Source organism: Solea senegalensis, linkage group LG9 (assembly GCF_019176455.1).
Source record: "Solea senegalensis isolate Sse05_10M linkage group LG9, IFAPA_SoseM_1, whole genome shotgun sequence".
NCBI classification, from domain to species: domain Eukaryota; kingdom Metazoa; phylum Chordata; class Actinopteri; order Pleuronectiformes; family Soleidae; genus Solea; species Solea senegalensis.
Window position 1 is genome coordinate 6,659,618 of NC_058029.1, and position 22,048 is coordinate 6,681,665.

General features: G+C 40.6%; 1 protein-coding gene across 11 annotated transcripts in view; it reads right to left on the reverse strand.

Moving 5' to 3' along the window:
* Positions 1–5,261: 5,261 nt before the first annotated feature.
* The window catches only part of adgrb1a (adhesion G protein-coupled receptor B1a), a 123,867-nt gene continuing 107,080 nt past the window's right edge, over positions 5,262–22,048 (reverse strand). For 5 of the 11 annotated variants that reach the window (XM_044033799.1, XM_044033794.1, XM_044033792.1 and 2 more), the window contains 8 exons: positions 18,951–19,049; positions 15,325–15,496; positions 14,356–14,451; positions 14,180–14,219; positions 12,257–12,918; positions 9,890–9,925; positions 9,566–9,724; positions 5,262–7,260 (listed from right to left, as the gene is read on the reverse strand). In XM_044033799.1, coding sequence (XP_043889734.1) covers positions 7,066–7,260; positions 9,566–9,724; positions 9,890–9,925; positions 12,257–12,918; positions 14,180–14,219; positions 14,356–14,451; positions 15,325–15,496; positions 18,951–19,049 — 1,459 coding nt within the window. In that variant the 3' untranslated portion in view covers positions 5,262–7,065. The remainder of the gene's footprint in view (positions 7,261–9,565; positions 9,725–9,889; positions 9,926–12,256; positions 12,919–14,179; positions 14,220–14,355; positions 14,452–15,324; positions 15,497–18,950; positions 19,050–22,048) is intronic. The other 6 variants (XM_044033797.1, XM_044033798.1, XM_044033796.1 and 3 more) reach the window with 2 other exon arrangements.

Sequence of the window (22,048 nt, forward strand, 5' to 3'; positions counted from 1 at the left end):
AGCAGTAACACATGGAGTACTTATTACTATGTAATTGGATATGGGCCTCTCCTGCAGATTAGAGTTATAGTAATTAGTTTCCTTGTGTGGAGTGAAAACAGCCAGTGTCTCTATGTGTTGCACACTCCCCCTTATTAATGCGGCTAAACCCCAACAAACATTCATTCTGCTCACCCTTATGTGGACGTGGCAGTGGAATCACAGGCCACAGGTGTTGGTTGGACAATGGAGGAAATGAAAGGCGGACTTTTGTGCTTTCCAGGTCTGAACTGTTCTCTGTCAGTGGAAGCGTTGTTGTACAGATAAGCCAGTGGCTACTATAGCACTGGCCACCTCCCCCCTGTCTGAAGGCCTTATCTTCTACTACTATAATAACCCAAGGGTGTCAATGTGTGTGTGTGTACTACAAAAAACTCACAGCGGGGACATTCTGTCTGGGCCCCATAACTTTAAAGGGCTTTTTTTAGGCTTAAGACCTGGTTTTAGGGTTAGGGTTAGAATTGGGTTTAGGTTAAGGTAAGGGTGAGGCACTTAGTTGTGATGGTTAAGGTTAAAGTTAGGGTTGTGTGTACTCATTTTTGTTACATCTTTACACCATTTCTGGTACAAAAACTGACTTTTTCCAGACCAGTATGGAGACTAAAGCCTGGTCTTAATGAGGAAGAACATAATGTTAATGCATTAACTGGTTATGGTTAAGGCTTTGGTTCAGCTGTCCAAGTGAATGGAAGTCCAAGGGTTTAGTCAGGGTTAGGGTGTCTTCTCCTCAGTAGGGTAGGAGAAGACACATTACTGTGGTGGAGCTCCACGCAGTTTGAATGATTTAATATTAAGCATTATTTTTTTGTCTAAGCAACCAGGAAGAACCTGCATTGTAAATAAGTCATAAAATTCAACTTTCTAAAAAAAACAGAAAAACAAAACTGTCCTTGGAAAAAAAAAGCGTGACTATACTTCATGAAGCATGTTTCCCCAAGTTCTCCCTCTCTCATCTCATTTTATTCCTTCTTTGGGTGATTTTTCAAACACTGATTTTCCCCCAGTGTTCAACTATCATCAGTTGTGGGCGTGATCTGTGTGTCTTCAATGATCGCGTCACCTTTCCTGTAGTCTACTACTGTAAGAACACTTTGCAGGTAAACATATTCTTTACTGTGCACTTTACGAGGCTGTTGGAGGCTACAGGTGGAGAAACCAGCCAGCCTTAAACTTTAGATTTTGCACTTTACAGTGACACACGAACATATGCCAGCATGTGTCTTTGCTGCGTTTGTACTTCCTCGTGCCGAGTTTCAGAAGTCCCATCTAATCAGTTTGCAGCAGAAGTTGCTCATAACTGCGGAACACGGGACTCGTAAAGTGGAAGCTGCAAAAACAGATGTCCTCATGAATTAGTGAGGCACCCATGAAAAATTAACAGATGACCTAGGATATAAAGCCAGGGGGCATATGCTCGTTTAATTCTTCTTTCAACACGCAACAATGACGCCTCCAGCCATTGTTTTCACTCCCTGTCCCTGTCCAGCTGCAGCACGCCTGGTTTTAGATGTGCCAAATTAATAGTGACGGAAATGTCAAATATAAAACAAAGGCTCTGGGATAAGTGGCTTCATTAGATGTATTACAAATGGCATAAAAAAGAGGGTTTAGAATGTTTTGACACATGATCTTCAAAATTCAAAATCACATCACAAAAAAGCCTCATTGAGAAGGCAGCACAACATGGTCACAGATTACAACAACACAAAGAGGCACATACAACAAAAACACAGCATCCAACCGGCGGAATACAGGATCAAGTTTCTAAGTGCATGATTACTTCTAGGCTCCAAAGTGTTTTAAGTCTAATCTACCTGTGACGTTTTCAACAAGAGACAAAGAGACAAGGCCTAGATTCAACTCAGATAAAGATAAATAAAGAGATAAAGTAATGCTGAGAACCGCACGGCAATTATCAGAGCATTTGTCGCTACAATTCATTTCAAAATGAACGTAAAACCATTACTTTGATAACATTTTACGTAAAAGTAAAAGTGCTGGTCTAAAAATGTACTCGAGTTTAAGTAAAAAAGTAGCTCCGAGTAAAAGTGACTTAGTTACTTTTTTAACAAGGTTGTGGTTCTTTCTTGTGACAAGGGGACACAAATCTCACATTAAAATTAATTAATTAATTCAAGTGCTGACAAAATCAAATATGTAAACACAGTGCATCAGTCAAAATGGGTCAAAGGTCACAAATGTCTCTCACTCAGGGACCTTAATTAGCACTAACTCACCTGTCCTCATCATCCACTGCACAAGTTTCTGGTGTGTAAATTATTATTAGAATTATTTTTTTTTAACATTAACATTTATTTACTCAGTTATTGATGTGTGAAGTACAGTACTTCCAAAAAAAACCCTACTTAAGTATCTGAACAATCTGAAGTTATAACAACCTGTCAGCAAAAATGACTTGAAGTACCTCTAGGATATAACTTCTAGGATATAACATCCATAACTATCAGACTATAACATCCATAACTATCAGACTATAAGAGTTCTAGAGAAAATAATGCAAATGCAAAATGCTAAAAATGTAGAAAAGCTCTTGCTCTGTGTGTCTGACTCTGTTAGGAATAGAAGTCCATCAAAGACGTCAGAGCACTTCCCCGGGAACATGGTGGTGTCATGATGACTGTGCTAAACGCACCCACTCCTGAACTCTTGACTCATGGTGAAATAACCGACTTCACATGATTCTTCTATACCTCAGAGGCTCACATTGGGCCGCGGTGCCGTCAGTGGTGCGGCGATGCAGCGCGAGGGAAGTACTGGACTGTAACATCATCATTATCCATCCAAACACATTAACCTCATGTCATTAATTAGACCATTAACAGGCATTAGCCTCGCTAGTACCAGGTCCCACAAAGGCCTGACAATGGCCGTTAATGGACTGGCACGCTGGCTCCCCATCCTGACACTCGTCTCTGATCTTTACAGCTGTCATCGAGTCTGCTGGTGCTTCTGCAGCTGCAGGCCGAGGAGGAGGCAGAGAAGAGCTGGCTGCTGATGACCAGCAGCTGCTGCACAGTCCTCCAACCTGAACCTTCGCACATGCCGCCACCGTCCAAATGCCAAATGAGCTCTCCGAAGAGGCATTTAAGTGCTTGTAACTTCAGCTGGGTGGACTCTATATTTGATGACTGGCAGATAAAAACGGAACAGTATTTGTGAGGTGTATAAATGCTTCGTTAATTAGGTCAAGTACGTTGAGTCGACGAGGTCAGTTTGATGTCCTTTTATAATACTCGACATTCTACTTAATGGCACGGCTTCGACTAGGTCGCTATTCCTGATGTACTTGCTTTACTATTCATTTAAAAAGCTGCTCCAGGAATAGTTTCTCCGCCAGGAAATCATCCTGCCGCTACATTTGTGACATGAAAGTGAAGAGAGATTTAAATACGACTCAGTCATGTTATCGAGTGGTTTCCCCTACGTTATAGCAGCAAGTGCTTTGTTTTCTGTCTCAACCCAAAACAACGCACAGATGCACGTCATCATCTTACAGCTGCTTCGGATATTTGAGCAAATTTGAATTCATTTGCATCTGGTCAGGAAAACTGTACATCTGTCAATGATCTGCTAGTAAAAGATTCAACATTGTGTTGTCACAATTGGGATCCAGTTGAGAGAGGAAATTAATTACAAGAACATCTTTAATATAATATGGATATTATAAATATATACATATATACATATATATATGTATATATATATATATACATATATATGTATACATATATATGTATATATATATATATATATATATATATATATATATATATATACATACACATACATATTATATACATATAATTAATCAAAGGACTGGGAGCACATGGACTAAATATATGGGCGGAGGCAGGTTTAACGACACACAGGTGAAACACATCAGGGCGGAGCAGACAATTAACAAAGGAATTAACGTGAAACTAACAAGGGTCAAGGTAAACAGAAACCCAATAGCTCAATTAAAACAATCTTGTCTTATTATCCACATCTGGACTTTTGCACAGAACCACTTGTTCTCCTCTTCCTCCTGAAGCCTATTATATTAAGACATGGTTGAGAATTTGGATTCCCTGTTGACCCTCGCTTGTCACGCGTCTATGACAAAACAAAAACTAAATATCAGGAATCACAAATACAAAATGCTCAAGTACTTAAAAACTGAATTCATTCATTCATTGATTCACTGAACTCACCATTTGTGTGATCCATAGCTCATAGCGGAGGAAAGTGATAAACTGCCTGTTATTATTATTATTCCAAGCATCACACACACACACACACACGCTCTTTCTCCCCTGATTTGTGTGTCCAGATGGTGTGCGTCGACATTCATGGAATTTCGTTCCAATCATTTGGACAACTAATGAATAATTAACGCTCAGCTTCCACTATTAAAGAAGATTAATAAAAGCATAATCCCGTTGAAGTCGTATATTATAACGTATATTCCACTCTATGTTGAAGAACCACATTAAAAGCAGGAGAATTAGCAGGGTTTTGATCCAGTGCAGACGACCTCCAGTAACCTATTTAGACCACACGCTTTAAAAGAATGTAGTGTTATGTAGTTTCATTTATTGACCAATGACTTTGACTGCTGTTTACATCAATGGCTGCAACATGTCATCGATTAGGGATTGAGCAATTTGATGAGAAAGGGAATTTCACTTGTTACAGCGGCAAAAAATCATAAAAAATGTATAGAATGAGCAACAAAATAGAACAAAACACGTTTTAAAGCACATATGCAATATAATTGTCTCGCAAATGTGTGACTTACTAGGTGAAATATGTTCCAAATGTAATTTAGAGTGTAATTAAAATGTGAAGGAACCCATAATGTTTCTATTATGGTGTGTTACTAAACGTGGGAAAACAAGGTGGACTGAGGTTTTATTATATAGATATGTTTTTATTAGAAATAAAACACATTCATTTTGTGCTCAGAAAACTGTACATTAACAAAGAGTCAACCCCAATAAGAAAAAAAAAAAGATCTTAGTGAGGAGGAGGAGGAGGAGGTGGGGTGTGTGTCACACATCGGAGGGGTGGGAGTTTTCCAAGGTTGGAGGTCGGAGGGGCCGGAGTAGGCGGGGCTTAGACAAATACAGATCTGAGGGACTGGTGGTCATATCAACACACAGTTACATTGCGATACAGAACACTCTTATAGTCCAGTAACCTGAAGGGACAGGGGTTGTGTGTGTGGGTGTGGGCGGGGTTTGAGTATCAGAATATTTATGTTCATATTTATAATCATGATAACAACTATCCCCAAGCACAGTAAGAAAGATATTTATAGGCTAAAATCCATTCTGTAGAACTCTGAAATAATTACAATGCTGTACATCAGGACTCCAAATGAGCCTTGTGCTTTCTCTGTGTGCAACCACCATCCCTCCCATGAACTCAGCCTTGTACATCATCTTAAATCATCATATTCCATATTTATATTCATAAAATCTAGTCATTTGCGGACAGGTGGACAAATTAAAGGAACAACCTGAAAAAAAGATGTGAGGACACAGGATGACAAGGTCTCTGTCCTCAGGGGCGTGAGGTCTCACTGAATTGTTTGATTATTAAAATGATGTGACTCATATATTACGGACTTATAAGTGATTTATTAAGGCCAATTCCTTATTATTGGGTCAGCCAGTCAAAATGATATAAATATCATTATCCATCTCTGTCTATAACTGCAGACGAGGACAATAAGTGGACGTCCACACGGAATCAGGCGCTCATGCATGGCGCAGACCACCTAAGGAAGTAAGGGGAAGCCAAACATCAATCATCAAAATGGTGTTCCATCTCTCCAGCAGAGATAACAGCAGCACATTTGGACACTCTTTCCACAATAAGTTTTTGTTGGTGTTGTTTTCTTTATCCTTTAATTTGCCACCTGCATGTACATTTTTATTACTCAGCATACATACACACACACACACACACGCACACACACACGCACAGACACACGAGTATCATGGTTTGCCTTTCCTGTTCCAATCCTGCTTATCGAAAACGCACCCAAACGGCATGTTTTTTTGTTGAATGCGGCTCCTTCAGGTTGCACTGATGTCCATGTTGTCCTTCGGTGGTTGACAGAGGTCGAGGTCCAAGGCCAATTAGAGCACAAAACACAGTGGCCTGCTCTCTGGCGTCTCTGAGGTGTCTGTTGATGGATAGGCGACCTGCCATTTTGGCTCAAGATGATGCCTTTGATATATATATATTTTTTTGTTTGTTTGTTTGTTTAACCCCGTTGCTCCAGGGCCATCCTCGGCCCGCAGGGATCAAGGCGATAAAGTTTCCGAGCCAAAAGCATTGGGATGAGTCGTCGGAGAAGAAGGGGGACAAAAGCATTGAGGGGGCACGTAGATGTTTGTTTGGCAGTCTGCCTCCTCAATCCCTTGTTCATTTTCCCTTTTGAGACTGACGTCGACAAAGAAATACATCCAGATGCAACTCGAGCCAAGTACAAGGAAAGCATTCATCAGGAGAGCAGAAGCAACAATACTCTTAACAGTGGAAAAAATGAGACATAATCATGATTATTACATTGTAACCATTTAGTAAACAATACATGATTACCTTTGCTGTGCTGTTTATTACATGATGCAGATATCGCAGCTCAATCAGCCACTTTGGCAATCTGTCTCCCATGTAAGCCAGCATGGTATCTGAGACCATACACAAGAAGATGACGGGTATTTTTTTGGACAAAAACAGAGTCCAAACATCAAATGAAACAGAGGAAAACACTGTGTTCCTGCTCCCTCTCTTTGATTGATTCAATAGTTCTTTTTTTGATATTGTGATGCTTCTCTTCCCTGCGCACTCTCCTCCCCCTCCCCCTCATGTTCTCTCAGTGGACTTAATCGAGCCTTGGTGTATAAGTACAGAGCAGGGCAGTGTATATGGTGTGTCTGCTTGTTTGTCTGAGAAGACTGGAGAAAAAACAACCAAAAGAAAAGAGGTGTACGAATGAGGTCAGTATCTGGGTCACACCTCTGTCTGCAGGTCCATGATCTCCTGGCCCACCAGAGGAATGGTGGCACTGGTCTTCTCCCATTCCACCGTCTGCAGCTCCAGAGGAGAGGCTGCCACTGTCTCCAGGTCCTTCCTCACCCAGGATGGAGGGGAGTGGGTCTTCCGAATACCCTCCCATGCCCTCTTACTTGGGGTCTGCTGCTTGTCCTGATGGAAAACAGAGTCAGAACGCGTGTTTGAATAAGATTATTTCAGTTATTTTAGTGGAGCTTTACAACGTCATGCTGGCTTTCTTAGAAGATAAAAGTCAGTGCATATTCAGTTTCTTGCCAAGAGTAAACAATAATATCACTCCCACTGTGTGTCTTAACAAGGCTGCAGTTTGAGACCTTACTTTAGTATGAAGAATGAAAACAATTGGAAAATAGCCCAACTCTGTTTGGAATTCAAAAAGATACATCTGCAAGTTCTTCTAAAGTGCACTAATTAACACAATACATCTCATTTGTTTAATTTAAAATCAATTGCAAGGTAAAAACTAATGTATTACAGGACTGTATAACACACAGAGACTAACTTTCCTGTTCTGGCTTTAGATGCTTATTTAAAGCTGCTGTGATATACGTGTTATATCACTGTCTCATAGTGTTTGTTCAGTGTTGTTTAGAATACAGCCCAAATCTGATTTTTAAGCATATCCAGAGCATGTATCGAGCTTGTTTTTGTGGCATTCTGAACAGCTAATAAACACATGATTCTTCCAAAGCTGATTCAAACCACATATGGAGTTGTTTTTTTTTTTTTACAGAACTACTTCATTTGAAACGTCTCCGTCGCTCAGATAGGATTTCAAAGTGTCTTCTGCGTCATTCAGTAGTTTAAAAATTGGAAGAAAGTTTGCGCCAAGGCTCCACATAACCATTTGGGACAGACACAGGCACAGATTTCTGTTCTGCGCTTTTCCTCTACACAGATCTAGCACTACTTGGCTCTCTACTCAGTTTGGCGTCGGCCACAAACACACAAACTTATACTGAATCATTACAATCCGTTAATTCAAACGATGAGTTCAGTACTTGCTGCATGGCCGGAGCACAGCAGACTCCACATTCACTGAGCTAAAATACGGCGGAATGTGCTCACGATCACCGCCTTTCAGCAGTGCTGTCGCTAAATATACCAGACTCCTTGCTAAATGTTGGAGATGAACCCACATTTTCAAGATTTATAATCTACAGTTCTACTGTATAATAATCTACTCTCTCTGACCAATCATTGGCCGGCAGTCTGTTTATGTCACATTTTGGAATTGGCACAGCTCCATAGAGTCAAGCCAAGCTGTGCTAAAACTGTATAATGGAAAAGTGCCACCTGTCTTTCCGGGGTGTGGAATACTAGACTGGACAATGTCAATATGGACACACGCCAAATGGGATCTGAATATATAATGTAAACAGTTGGTCAGGAAGATCCGATACTGATCAGATATGCTTACAGATCCGATTAGGGCCTTAGTCTTGAGGATCTAATGGTAAATCTGGAAGACATTTGCAAAGTGGCAGAATTGTTCCTGAATTGATGAAGGGAGGAGAACGTTAAGGGTTAAGAAGGAGGAGCAAGTAAGCTGAAAGACAGCAGCTTTAAATGAACCACCTCTCAATTCCAACTCACTTAACACACAGATGTGTCGTCCAACACTGGGCAAGAAAGTGAATACACACATTTGCAAACCTATACAATGTACACGTGGACTTGTTCATTCAGTCTATAGGCTAGTATAGCCTATGCACAACAAGGTCGCATGCAAATAATGATTGGGATAAAAAATATGATATTGGCTGATGAGCACATGTTCAAAAAGACATCTCGTACTGAGAGTGGAGAAGTCAATCTCTCTGCCTCTTGTATGATTTTTATGTCACATGTTTCTGGCAAGAACGTAATGATGAGTGATTTAAAAAAAAAAAAAAGAAAGAAAGAAAAAAACTATCACAAATATGTGACTGTCTTCTGAAATGTGATGTCAAACAGCTGTAGGCTTGATATGCTGGAGGTGAAGTTGGACTTAAGCCAGAGTAAAGTGAAACAAACGGAGCTCAGGGGGATTCGCAGCAGAAGGAAATAGAAACTGCTGCCATGGGATGACTGCAACTACTAGCCAATATATGCCACCTTGCTGTTGGTAAAATCCAATCCCAGCCGAGTTGTGGGGGAAAATAAGCACAAATCATTGTGTAGGCTAAAAGCCATGCCAAGCCAGAAAAATGCTCATATCCATACTGTTTTAAATGAATATTTAGAGAGGCTCTAACACTGAAGTAAACAAAAAAAAGATCCTAATTAAAATGTTTGACTGTGGCCATAGGACAACCAGTTACTACCTGAATCATGATCATTTGATTGGGACAACCTACTCCACTCGTGTGGTGATTTTTGGTAATACTCAGTGAAAGGGAGAACAATAATAAGTATAAGGGAGGAGGGGAGAACAGAATAAAGTTAAACTCGTTACACTCATGTTGGTCTTGTCACTGCTCGCAGAGGACACACTCCATCTTTTGGCAGCTTTGGCATCAACAGGTGGAGATTCTCTATCCTTGTCTGCATTGTGAATCTTCCTGTTCAGGTCCTGAAACATGTCCTGGTGGCGTTTCCGGGTGTGCATTATTTTCTACACAGGGACATTGGACGTTACGTACAAGGCAAACAGCACAGGCTACCATTAATCCTGTTATGCTATGTCTTTTATCTCAACACTACAGTCACACCCAAAATTTAGAGTGACAAAAATATCGGTCTTAAATGCTCTAGAGGAATCAAAAAATACTAAAATTACCTCGAAGTCAAGCTCTGCATAGCGTGATTTTCGTCTCTGGGGGGGGAGATGAGACAGAGAGATTAAAGACGTGTCTTGATTTCCTTATTTCTTATGTATTTTAGTGTGTGTCTCCACATCAGCCAGTCAAGGAATTGTGTTAGTGAGACTATCTGGGAGGAGAGGAATAAGTCATGTGGGTGGACACAAGGTTTGCTGCTGGTCATTCGGACTCTGCTGGCACCAGTTTGCAGTTAACAGATTGCGACCAAATGACCTTTACGTCCTCTGTCACAGAGTGATGAAGGAAAACCTGACCTTCAAGCTGCTTGGGAGTCTTGTCAGCTGCTGCCTCACATGGCATTATGGGATTTTGTTTTGCCCCGAAGTGAAAAGACACCAGCAGGCAGATGTCCACGCCACTGTGTGTGTCATCTCAACTTGCCGCTGCTGTCTGAGCTTGGTGCTGGGTGAAAACTCTCCTTTTTAAAAGGACAGTTGCGGTCTTTGAATGGGGTCAGGAAATGCTGGGGGTGCTACACATGATGGAGTCATTCTCAGGACAGAGGTAAGCTGGGTTGTTGTTATTATAACTGATTACTATTCACTTTATCAATGGCTCAGCAGACCATCTAGAGCCAAATACTGCTTGTAGCACAATACGAGCCATATACTTCTAGTTGACATGTTTTTACTTGTTAATAGGGGTGTAACGGTACATGAAACGGAAATTTTAGTTATAGGCCGGGTACACACAAATATAGCTGTCATAGTAAAGGGACACACCCACACCCATTTGCAAGTTTAGGGGTTTTACTCCCTCTGTTGTGCCTCACTAATATTTCTCCCTTGAGTATAAGTGTAAAACTGCCTGTAAAGCTTTTATGTTGATGACTTTCACAATGTGTTGGAGTTTTTTGACACCTGACAAAGGAAGAGTGCATGCCCGTAGTTGCTAAGCTAAATGCTAGGCTAGGATTACCACCTCGCAAACAACGCAACACCAGTGAAACAGGAAGTTACACAATATATTGCTGTAGCACGTCATTTCATCAAAGCACCCGTTGTTAACCTAAACTAGTCTGAAGACGAGACAATGTCAAAAATTTGGCGGGACAGGTTTAGCTAAAGTAGCTACAGGATGTTGATGGTTCAACCAGTGCAGATTGTCCAGCAAGCTAGTGCTAAAATGGCGACCGAAGACAAACACTTGACCTTTTCTCTTTACTATTTTGTTAAAGGAGAGCACTTTTGTTTCACTGTCAACTGCAACGATGGCAAACGAATAAAAACTCGTCATACGAAAGCTAATATATGAAACTACAATCAGATATGCAGCCGGTAGCCCATTTAACACTCAAAATGGCTTCTGCTGAACCAAAATCTTACCAAACTGTGACCTGAATATCGAGGTACGTACCAAATCAATACTTTCTGTGTAACGTTACACCCCTTTTTTCTAAAGTTTACTGTATGAATGGCTGTAGTCCATGCAAACTCATAGATGAGAAAAATAAAACCTTAATGTCCCTGCTTTGAGAAGGTGACAATAATGAGACATAATGAGACCTTGTTTTCCACCATGATGCTGCTGTAAATTCTCAAACAAAAGCGAGTTAAAAATGACATAATATATGTTATTATCACCAGTATATGTATTACTTTGGCGTAATGTATTACATTTTATTTTTAAATTTTCCATTCCATTCCATTTTGTTTTCTCTTTGAAGCCTCAAGTTTATTTTGGCCAGTGCCAATTAACAATATTTGAAAGGTGTGATTTGGGCCTGAATAAGAGCTTGTCTTCTATGCAACCACTTGTATGCCCATGTCCCAATATCGTGCATTTGATCTTTAGCTTGATCTTTAACGTACATTAGGCTCAAATGAAGAAGTACTCATTGGCTTCACTTACTATGGTTGTTCTTCCGCTACTGCCAGTTAAACTCACTCTCTGCAGATACTTCACATTCAAAGTTATCCGGGATTAAGCTTGTTACTGACTAAGGCTTTGTAGCTATAGATTAAAAATGTTTTATTAAAAATTAAAAGGTGATTGGAAATAACCAGTAAAAACCATTTGTGTTCAAAAGTAAACCAGAGCAGCAGTGGTCAGTAAGGCCTGTACTGATGTGACTGGTGCTGTATAAATATTATTACATATCAAATTTAACAAGAAAACGAGTTATTCTAACAAATTCTAAAAGCAAATTCTAACAGGAGCAGATCAGAGAACATGGCGATTGCTCAGTTTTTGGGAATGTATGGCAAGTAGTAGCAGTAAAAAACAAAATGTTACATATGCAAATCATATTTTAAACGTGAAGTATGAAGCTGACAATGCATTGTTGTGACAAACGTATTCTAACTAGTTTAGTGGTGACGTACCTCCAATGAGCTCATGGACAGTGTGGAGACGGTCTCACTCTTGGACATCACACCAAAATTTGCAGAGTCTCCTCCATCACACATGCGGTTGACCACCTTGGAGTCTCTGGGCATGTTCTGAAGATTGTGTGCAGGTGAGTCTCTGTCAGAGCATGACACACTGACCTGGTCAGCAGGCAGGGTCTTCAGCCCAAAGCCAGGCACCGGCTCCCCACTGACAGTGTTGGCCAGGTGGATGAGCCTGGTTTGTGGCAGTTGATCGATGCTGATGTTGTATTTGGCTGCCTGCTCGTCTTTCCCCTTGGCTGGCCTCAGAGTGGCAGTGTTGTTGGTTGGTAGAATCACGTATCCCGGACCTTTGCCAGTGCCCTCTGCGCTGCTGCCCTCACCATTCCCTCTCGGCACGTCTCCATCCAGCTGCTTGAAGAGATCGCCGTCGCAGATGTAGATGGATTTGGCACCCGGCAGCTCTGTGCTGATTCCCTTTGTGGCGCCTTTCTCCCTGCGCAGCGTCAGAGTGTGACAGTTGTAGTCAGCCACATTCTGGAGATGCACCTTAGCCATGCTGGCTGGCATGGTGTTAAAGTTAGAACCCTTCTGAAGGGTGAGGGTCCCTGCAGAGGCCTTCTCCTCCCCCTGAAGTGATGAGCGTTTCATGGTGCCTGGCATCAACAGAAGGACAGAAAACCCAGTAGACATCAACAGCTCATACTTTTTCAAATGTTCAGATAAGTATAAATCAACTGATACACAGAGAACACAAGGTTTCAGTTGTCATTTTGGTCTGTGGGGTGCTAAGACTACTTTCGAGCTCTGCCATGGCCTGGTTCACATGTGCAAGCCACAGGTTTTCCCTATTTTGGGATCTGTTGTGTTGACTAATATGTGGGTTAGCTATGAAATGTTCATGACAAGCTCTTTTGCAATTAAAAGCAGATAAGACACTGAGCACGTTAAAAAAATCAACAACATCATCAATGATTCACATTTGTTAAATTAAGTGTCTATCGTTACAATCTTTGCCTTGCATTTCTATTGCAGAAACAATTGTGAGCCACAGCATATTAATAACTCCAAGATCTTCAGAATCAGGGTGTACATTATCCACAAGCAGCCCTCTCTTGATCTAAAGTCATACGTCAAGCACTAGAGGACCACAACTCCCAAGTTTCCTGATACACACATCATTTTAGGCCTAAATGAGCAGTATGAGCTGCAGCCAGTTAGGAATGAAAACCATAATGTTAATTCTGTGACATCACTACAACACCGTAGCATAGCGTAGCACTGTGCCTACTTCCCATGGCATGCATATCCGATACCATGTAGATATACCGGGACTCCTCCTTCTATTGACATAAATGGAAAAAGAACATCAACAAAACAATCATGGTTCTTTGTTCTTTTCTCAATTGGGCCTGTTTGCGTCTCAATAGCTTTTCTGCTCCAGATGCTTTCCTTGATATCCTGTCTCAAGAGATAATCAGATTTTCACTCCCAGCAGATATCAGAGCAGAGCCAGTATCTGATGTGGCACTGTCGGGAGGGACTTAATTATACAGCTGCAGTGTAGTAGCGACTCTGACAGCCCTATTTATCTGCATATAACTGTTCAGCACACGTTCATCCCACTCCCATCAGCCCAGCCTAAACTGTGTTATGTAGCAGTAATGTGCTGTATCTCTTGTCAAAACAACTCCTTGGTGAAAGGAGACTGCTGTGATGCTGATTGTAAGACACAAGTGCAGAACTGAGGGGGAACACGGCTCACATCTGTTACGGCAATGCTGAGGATTCTGAAGCCGTGGAGGTACAGAGATGAGGCACAAAACAGGCGTCTGTAGCGGTTTGAGCTGCGGTCCTGAAAGTCACATCAACTGCATGCACGGGCGACAAATTGAACTCACTCAACCTGGAGCTTACCTGATTTGCAAGCCATGTCGACGTCTTTTTCAAAGTCAGTCTGAGGACAGAGAACGGGAAATATAATATCACCTGTGCACACCCTTCCAAAATGATATGTCTATTACTCTTACATTTCTCTATAATGCTATTAATACGACGTTAAAATAACAAACAAACAAAAGGTATTTCCACACCATGAGCTGAGCATGGCCGTTCTGGAACGATCCTCCTGAATCTCCATTTGTGTCCTCCTGGCGGTCCACAACACGACACTTCACTGCCTCTTGGACCTGCAACAAATCATAGATCCTGAGTACTTGAGCATACAGATAACACAGAGGCCTACAGGTCACTGGGCTAAAACGTTAGTTCTGTGGAAATACAATGATTTTGGCCAGGTTATTAAACTCAAGTCATTTGGAGTCCTGATGGATCAAGTAGCACCATGGCCATCCTCACTCAATATGTTCAGTTGGCCAGATCTCAGACCACATACCACCATCACTTATGAGAGAATGTGAGTATAACTACCAGACAGGTAGGGTTTTGATGTAGAACATCTTCAGAATGTGTAAGAGTTTTGTTCAAAGTAAGGACAAAGTACTGTAATAAATGAGCACATACCTACAACTGGGATTATTAAACAAACAGAAGTTCATAACATTGGGAAAATGAATGTGCTCAAGTAACGCCACAGCCTTGGGAGGTGTTGATAGAGCAGAACTTGCCGACTTTCCAAAACAGAGCAATCATTGTCTAGAAAGGATGAATGTCCTCACTAATAAACATTATATGCTTTTGATCTTGTGATCGAGGGACTCTATTGGCTAATTAGACTTCTGGCAACAAGATAGATAAGGTTTTGCCAAAAAAACAACAGGGTGCTCTTTCTAAGGACATCCTGGGAAATAGCACATCATGACGGCAATTATTAACAGATTATTTGAGTTGTTATTGAAACGTCTAGGGTATACTATAATCCTTAATATCTTCCCATAAGGATTCTACTCTATCTTGTGGACACAACGAACTGTGTCAACTGGTCCATATGGGCATGGGTTTTAAAGTAAACCCAAACAAAATTTCACGACAAAACTGCATTCACAATGTCAAACAAAACCAGGAAGAACAGACTGTAAATGGCCGGTGGTCCCATGTGGTACCTCTCTGCGTAGGATGCAGTGCACCATTACAATGACGAAGCCCTCCAGCGAATCAAAGACGGCAAAGAGGATCTGGAAGAGGGCGGAGCGCCGATCAGTAATTGCCAGGACAGCTGACATCCACGTGAGGGCCAGGAGGGGCAAAACCACACAGGAGCTCCACAGTGACGCCCTGTTGGACGGGAGGGGAATAGCAGTCAAGAAGAGCACAAGCAAACCTTTGTGGACATGACACAGAGGTAAAAATAAAAACACAACTATCCTTTTTAACAATTTATGCTGTGAAATATTTTCCATTTGCGACATTTTCTAACTACAAACTAAAAAATTGACAAAGATAAAACTGAAATAAAACAGATTGTGTTACTATCACATACAAAAACATACATAGAGTATCTGCAGATATAAATATATATATGCTCATAAATCACATATATTACATGCATGTATGTTTAAGATGGTTCAGTCAAACAATAAATGAACAGTGGGGAAAAACAAGTGTAATGAGGCTGAAAAAGAATACACAGACAAACAGAAGAGGCAGAGCAGTGAGGGACAGAGAGAGAGAGAGAAATAATCTGGAGAAATGTCATTCCCCCTGCCCATGTTGTTCTTTTTTAGGCTTTTTTCTCTGACTCATTATATTTTTTCATTTATAACGTGGGAATAAGCTAAAAAAAAAAAGTGACACATTTATGTTTAGATTCTCCTATAAAACCTATTCAAAGGGTGTCAAATTTTATTTCCAGAGGTGGAAAATGTACATAAGGCAAAGTGACATTATATAATAGCACATGGAATGCTGGAAAAATACTTTTTTTATATAGGTTATTGCCATTTGCTTTTTATTTACATCAGCGTAGTGTTAGGCTACTGTAAACCTACTGTTTTGGAAGGAGGGGGGTTTATGGATCTTGAGCTCCTACAATGGTTTTACTGTCAAAGATCAGTGCGTCTTTGTTTTGTGTAAAGTCGTAGGATTCACAAACTGTAACAGAAAGCTGCAAGAAATGAACCAGAATGAAAATGTGCATTGATGTGATGTTTATGTATTAAACAAACACACCTGAAGCTATCAAACAGATACCCACTTTGAATATTTTAGCAACAGATATGTAAATCTGTTTTTCACCCAGAAGCAAAACCACTATCTTTAATTATCTGATATTTAATGTTATAATTATCAATCTCAACTTATTCGGTTACCTTTTTTGCCATTTAAAGCCCTATAGACTCACTTACCCTGTAATAAAGAATGCAAATTACCCTGAATCCTGCATTCATTTTTAAGATATTCACATGGGAAACCTGTCTCTAATTTGTCTCCCTCAATAAAAGATAAATTATTGTATCAGTGTTTCATAACGTTTTAATAACGTTAAAGTGCTGTTCTCTTGCAAATTCACTGCATTCCTGCTACACGGTAATATTTTCTGACCCTGGCTGACGGATGAGAGGCACAAGTTGTCATTCGGACAAATGATTCACTAATGAGGAGTTAATGGTGTGAAATAATTAAAAATCATATCACAAATAACAATTTCTGTTATCAAGATAGTATCTTTGCTGCAAACAGAGATCATAATGTTCCAGAGAGTCCGTCTGATTGTTCTGATCAGACGCTCAATACCTCACATTTTCTCATTTACACGATCTAGTTTGAACAGAATGCATTATTCTGCAAGGTAAAATGTAAAACACGAGATCAATGCAGTGAGCTACAGACGTATTATGCTCCTGCAAAATGTAGTTGATATCCACAAACCGACAGCTGCATTAAAAAGGCCGACGCTGGTGCATTAAAGTACTTGGTTACTCTCCACCTCTGGTAATAAATTGGACAAAAGGCAATTCTACAGCTAATGGGTTTGCTTATGCTGGCTGAATATGTTCCTTGACCTCATTTGAAATTTGATATATTGATATGAATGCTTTGTTTATAGGCTAATGGCCCTGCCCACTCTACAGTGGGCAGCAAGAATAGTTTCAGTGTGTATCTGGTCACAGATGAAGATGCTGATAATCAGCACAGCAAACAACAACCAGCAATGCCAGTTATTTTCAATCTGGGCTTTGTTTTTTTATCATTTATAACCAACTATTTGGCAGTATATCCACAATTGTACACATTTGCAGAGAAAGCACCGCTCTCTAAAAAGAATCCACTGGTGACAGGAAACAACTTAAATCCACAAGCAATCACACGATAATGCTACATGCTAGTGTGAAGTACTAACTAACTATCTATCACACTGTCACTGCTAACTGCTTTCCCTCACCACCACAACAACATAACATGAGGCATGTAACCCCACTGATGTTGACGAGGCTACATAGGACAAACAATTTCATAATGAAAGGAATAGTGTATAGGATTATGTGGCATTTAGGGGTGAAGTTGTATGTTGCAACCACGTGAATACCTTTTGCCTTTGTATGACAAACTATGTCGGTCTTCAGGCAACATAAAAAAAATCAATTTTGGGCTAAGGTATTGGGCAGAAATGAACTTAAAATGTGATATGAAAGTGTTTCCTACTGTATTTAGTATAGGGATGGGCATGTTAAGCAAAATGTATCGAAAAACCTGTTTTCATCATTTCATATTTTGTATTTCTCACTAAACGGTACGAACACGACAGACGCAGCACCACCTTAGTCGGGTTTTTTTTGGCCACCACTTCATTTCATCCAATTCCAGTGTGACCGTCTCTCCTGCGCCTTCAGGAGAGCCTGAGAGGAGAGAGTGCACACCTTTGTCTGCACAGCACTTTTAAATTAATCACAGGTAACGCTCGGGCGTTTGTGCCTCAGAATCAGGAAGAATGCAATGTACGCAACTTCATGTGCGCTGTCGACAGTGGCAGGTGCAAGGCGCTGCTCCAGCTCGAGTGCTTTGAGCTGGAATGAATGTTTTCACCGGGTATGCGATAAGCTGTATGTACGGTTTATTATGCTTATTTGAATTATGGTTGCATTAACTGATGTACTTTTCTATGACCAATAAAACCTATTGGATACTCGAAACATTTTGCACATCCCAAACAGAAAATAAATGAAAATGATGGTATAGGATTAGCAAGTGGCAGAATCAGGCTATGTACGTGTGTGACCAGTATTATCATACCACACAAGCAGCCGGGAACCCCACGTTGCACATTAGGGAAGTCTCTTTGCACAATATGAAGTTAAATTAATAATAAGTGTCAATATAAATATGCATGTGATGTCGTGATGGTGTGAAGAGGCCAACTCCACAATTAACCTCCCATCAGATTACTTTAGTACAATAGCTAGACGTAGAAAATAAAGGCCTGGGCTGAAAATTATGGAAATAATCTCAGAGATTACAGCAACACACACACACACACACACACACACACACACACGCAAAGTCATATTGGCATTATTAAATACATACATTCAGGAATCACATTTTGTTTTATCTTAAGGAGTCTCACATTAAGCAACACAATCCCTGCCAGGGCATGAGAGAGTGAGAGGAAAGAGTGACAGGGAAATAAAAGGACAGAGAACCAATCAAGAAACAGAGAAGGAGGGAGGAGTGTAGTAAAGGAGAGAACAGAGGTAAGAAGAGTTAAGGAAAAATAATTAGCGTGACTAACATGGCGTTACTGGTAGCTGTGGTGGAAACGTCAGCCGAAGAGATAACTCCGCACTTGGCACATTTGAGCGTCATATTGTACAGTGGCACTGTCATCTGACTGCAAAGTCAAATTAACACGCTGTAACATACACAAACAGATACAAATGCACCTATACACAGACTCGCAGAGATGCGTGCGCGCGCTCGCTCGTGAGCTCGCACAGAACAGTCACACAAACACTGAGTCACAGTGGTCTCGCACAATCTCTCTCTCAGGGCTACAGTCCAGCTCCAAGTTTGATATAGTATGTTTTTTGGGTTTGCCTGTGTGAGTGATTCAGGGAACAGGACATAACATAAGGTTAAGATGTGGCCTTTGGTGGATGTTTCATGACAAATGACGTCCGATTCCCTTCACAGATGACCGGTGTCTTGGCCTGACCGTGCTGGGTTTCCTCTATGAGTTGTCACTATTTCATTCACACCATTTATCCACAAGATACACAACATTTTTTTAATCCCTATGCCTTATTCTATAAGATGTAGCTAAAATGCAATGATTTACACACAGTTTCACCCCCTCCCACATTTTTTAAGGTAAGCTGCTGTAAATGATGTTATCTTTTGGCGAACTTCCATTCAATTGCGTCATATTAATTTGATGCAAGCTTCCAGAGTGACAATTGTGGACGATATGAAGCAAATGTGTACAACATGGACTCTTTACAAACTTCCTGAAATCTTCAAATTCTCCAACAGACATCCTTCAATATGTCTTGAAATGATGAAATTGTAGTTTACTCTGCACTCTTCTGCAGTATTGGGTGTATCCAGGTATTTATTTTATTTTTAGAAGCAGCAAATTGTTGCTTGATGTTGATTAAATCTAACTCCAGTTTACCTTAACCCCTAATATTAACCAATTGTACACTTTAAAGTAACCTCAAACCTAATCATTTAAGTTGTCCAAATGTCCTAAGAACATGAACACGTCATCACGAAAGAAAGAGGTTTTAATCTACTGATGAAATGACAATTACTCTGTTTCTGCTGCTACAAATGAAACCCTTCACATTTACCTATTTATTCAATGTAATGCAATTTCATCCACCACTGACTCATTTTAATCTCTATCTCCAAGACAGATTATTTGAAATCTTGCGTCGCTTTTGGCAACATACGAGTAGCGCTGAGCCTCATCAGGGGCATTCCAACCATGGCGTTGTTGTCTCCTGTGTGTAAAAGATGAGCGACTTTAACATAATCAGGAAAATCCCCTCCTTTCCCTACACCGACGTGACATCGCTGCCAAACAACGATGGCTTGGAACCAAAATTTGCCGTCACAAAGATTGCAAAAAGTGGATACACAAACACAGACACACACACACACTCATAGGTTCCGGGAAGAAACAGTAAGTGTTCACCAAAGGAAAAAAATATTCCCAAGTAGTGTAGTTAAAGTGTTACATAACACTACAGCACCGACATTTCTTCTCCCATAGAGCCGGGAAATCTTTTTAGATTAAAACACTTAATCACCCAGTTTATATTCAGCTGCGAGCACTGCTTACAATGAGTGGAAGTTTGGTTCACCATTACATGCTCATTACCTTACAATAACCCTTTGGACGCCGTAGCGCCGGTGTTGAGGTTGATTTGAAACGATCATCGGACACTTTTCTCTAATCATTTTCATGTGTGACTAGGGCATTTGTGTTTTAATTCAATTGGGACTTTGCCATAGAATGAAAAAAAAAAAATCCCCTGAAACTACTACACTTCTCTAACTTTCTCTAACCAAAGTGTGTCCATTTTGAAGATCCGGCTGGTCGTGACGCCAAAATCCGATGTTTGGTATTGATTTTCTGGAACGCTACAACAAAATTCCATTATAGCTTCAGCACCTGCAATATCTCAGTGTGATGCCACAGTATCAGCCCCTGGCCAGTTCTTTTCAAAAACTGACACTCAACTACAAAACTATCACCCTGTGGTAATAGCTGTTGGCTAAAGTAGTCTTTTAAGGATTTTATTGGTTAATATCCAAGATGATCCAAGGTTTGTCCCCCAATCCAAGTCCCAGTATTCCTTCCAACATCCAGTCCTCCCCAAAAATAATTTCCTTCATTCTCTGCTGAATCAACAGTTATAATTCTACATACTCTCAACAGTTTTTGCTCGCAGACGACCGACCACGAGGTGTGAGATAGTGACAAGTAATGAACTAATCTGTTACCGCCTGGCCTCGTGCTCGACAACAACTACAGCCGAAGAGCTGAAGGAATCAATTTTTTTAGCCTCTGGACGCCAGGATTAAAAGAAAAATACATCACATAATAGAAGGAATTCAATTTGAAGTAAAAGGCCAATGCAGCTGCTAAATGTGCACTGTAGGCAATGATATTAAAAAGCAATCAACACTTCGGATGTACAACACTATTTTCTCAAATGTAAAGATCAGGAGGGAAAGGTGGTTAGGTTCTTGGTAGAGGAGTATATAGCTGAATTAATAAATAAATATCTACACCAAACATTGCATCGATCGAAGGTGGACTCTAGATCAAAACAAGCCTTGTTTTGCACAATTTACAATATGTTATAAAAAGCGTTGCAGCAAATGGAATGAAAAGAACTTGATGTATTCAAAGCTAGACGATCATATCAAATCTCAAAGCGTGACGTCTAGTTAACCTATTGTTGCACGACTCGATGATCGAAACTGTTTACAAGTTTGTCACGAAGGAAACAAACTCCAGTGCTGGTTGGAATTACTTATCTCTCTCTCTCTCGACTGTTAAGAGTCTAATGTTGGGAGGGGGGTAAGGAGCAAGCGAGCCTAGTCTCAGGGGTGTGAGCCGAACTGCCTGGTGCAGATGTGGCCGCATTTTAAATTAGGTGTTGAATAAATTGATTAGCGCCATTAGGCGTGTTTTGCATTCGAAACACGGGCAAACCGAGGTGAACGGAATGAGTTTGAGGGGACGTCACCAAAAGAGACACAATTCATTCTTCTTGGTTTTCTTTTTTTTTTTTTACTTTAAGCAGAAACAAAAGCAGCGACACCAGCGCAAGGTCAACACAAGAACAAAACCTAATTTTAAACCAGTGAAATCCC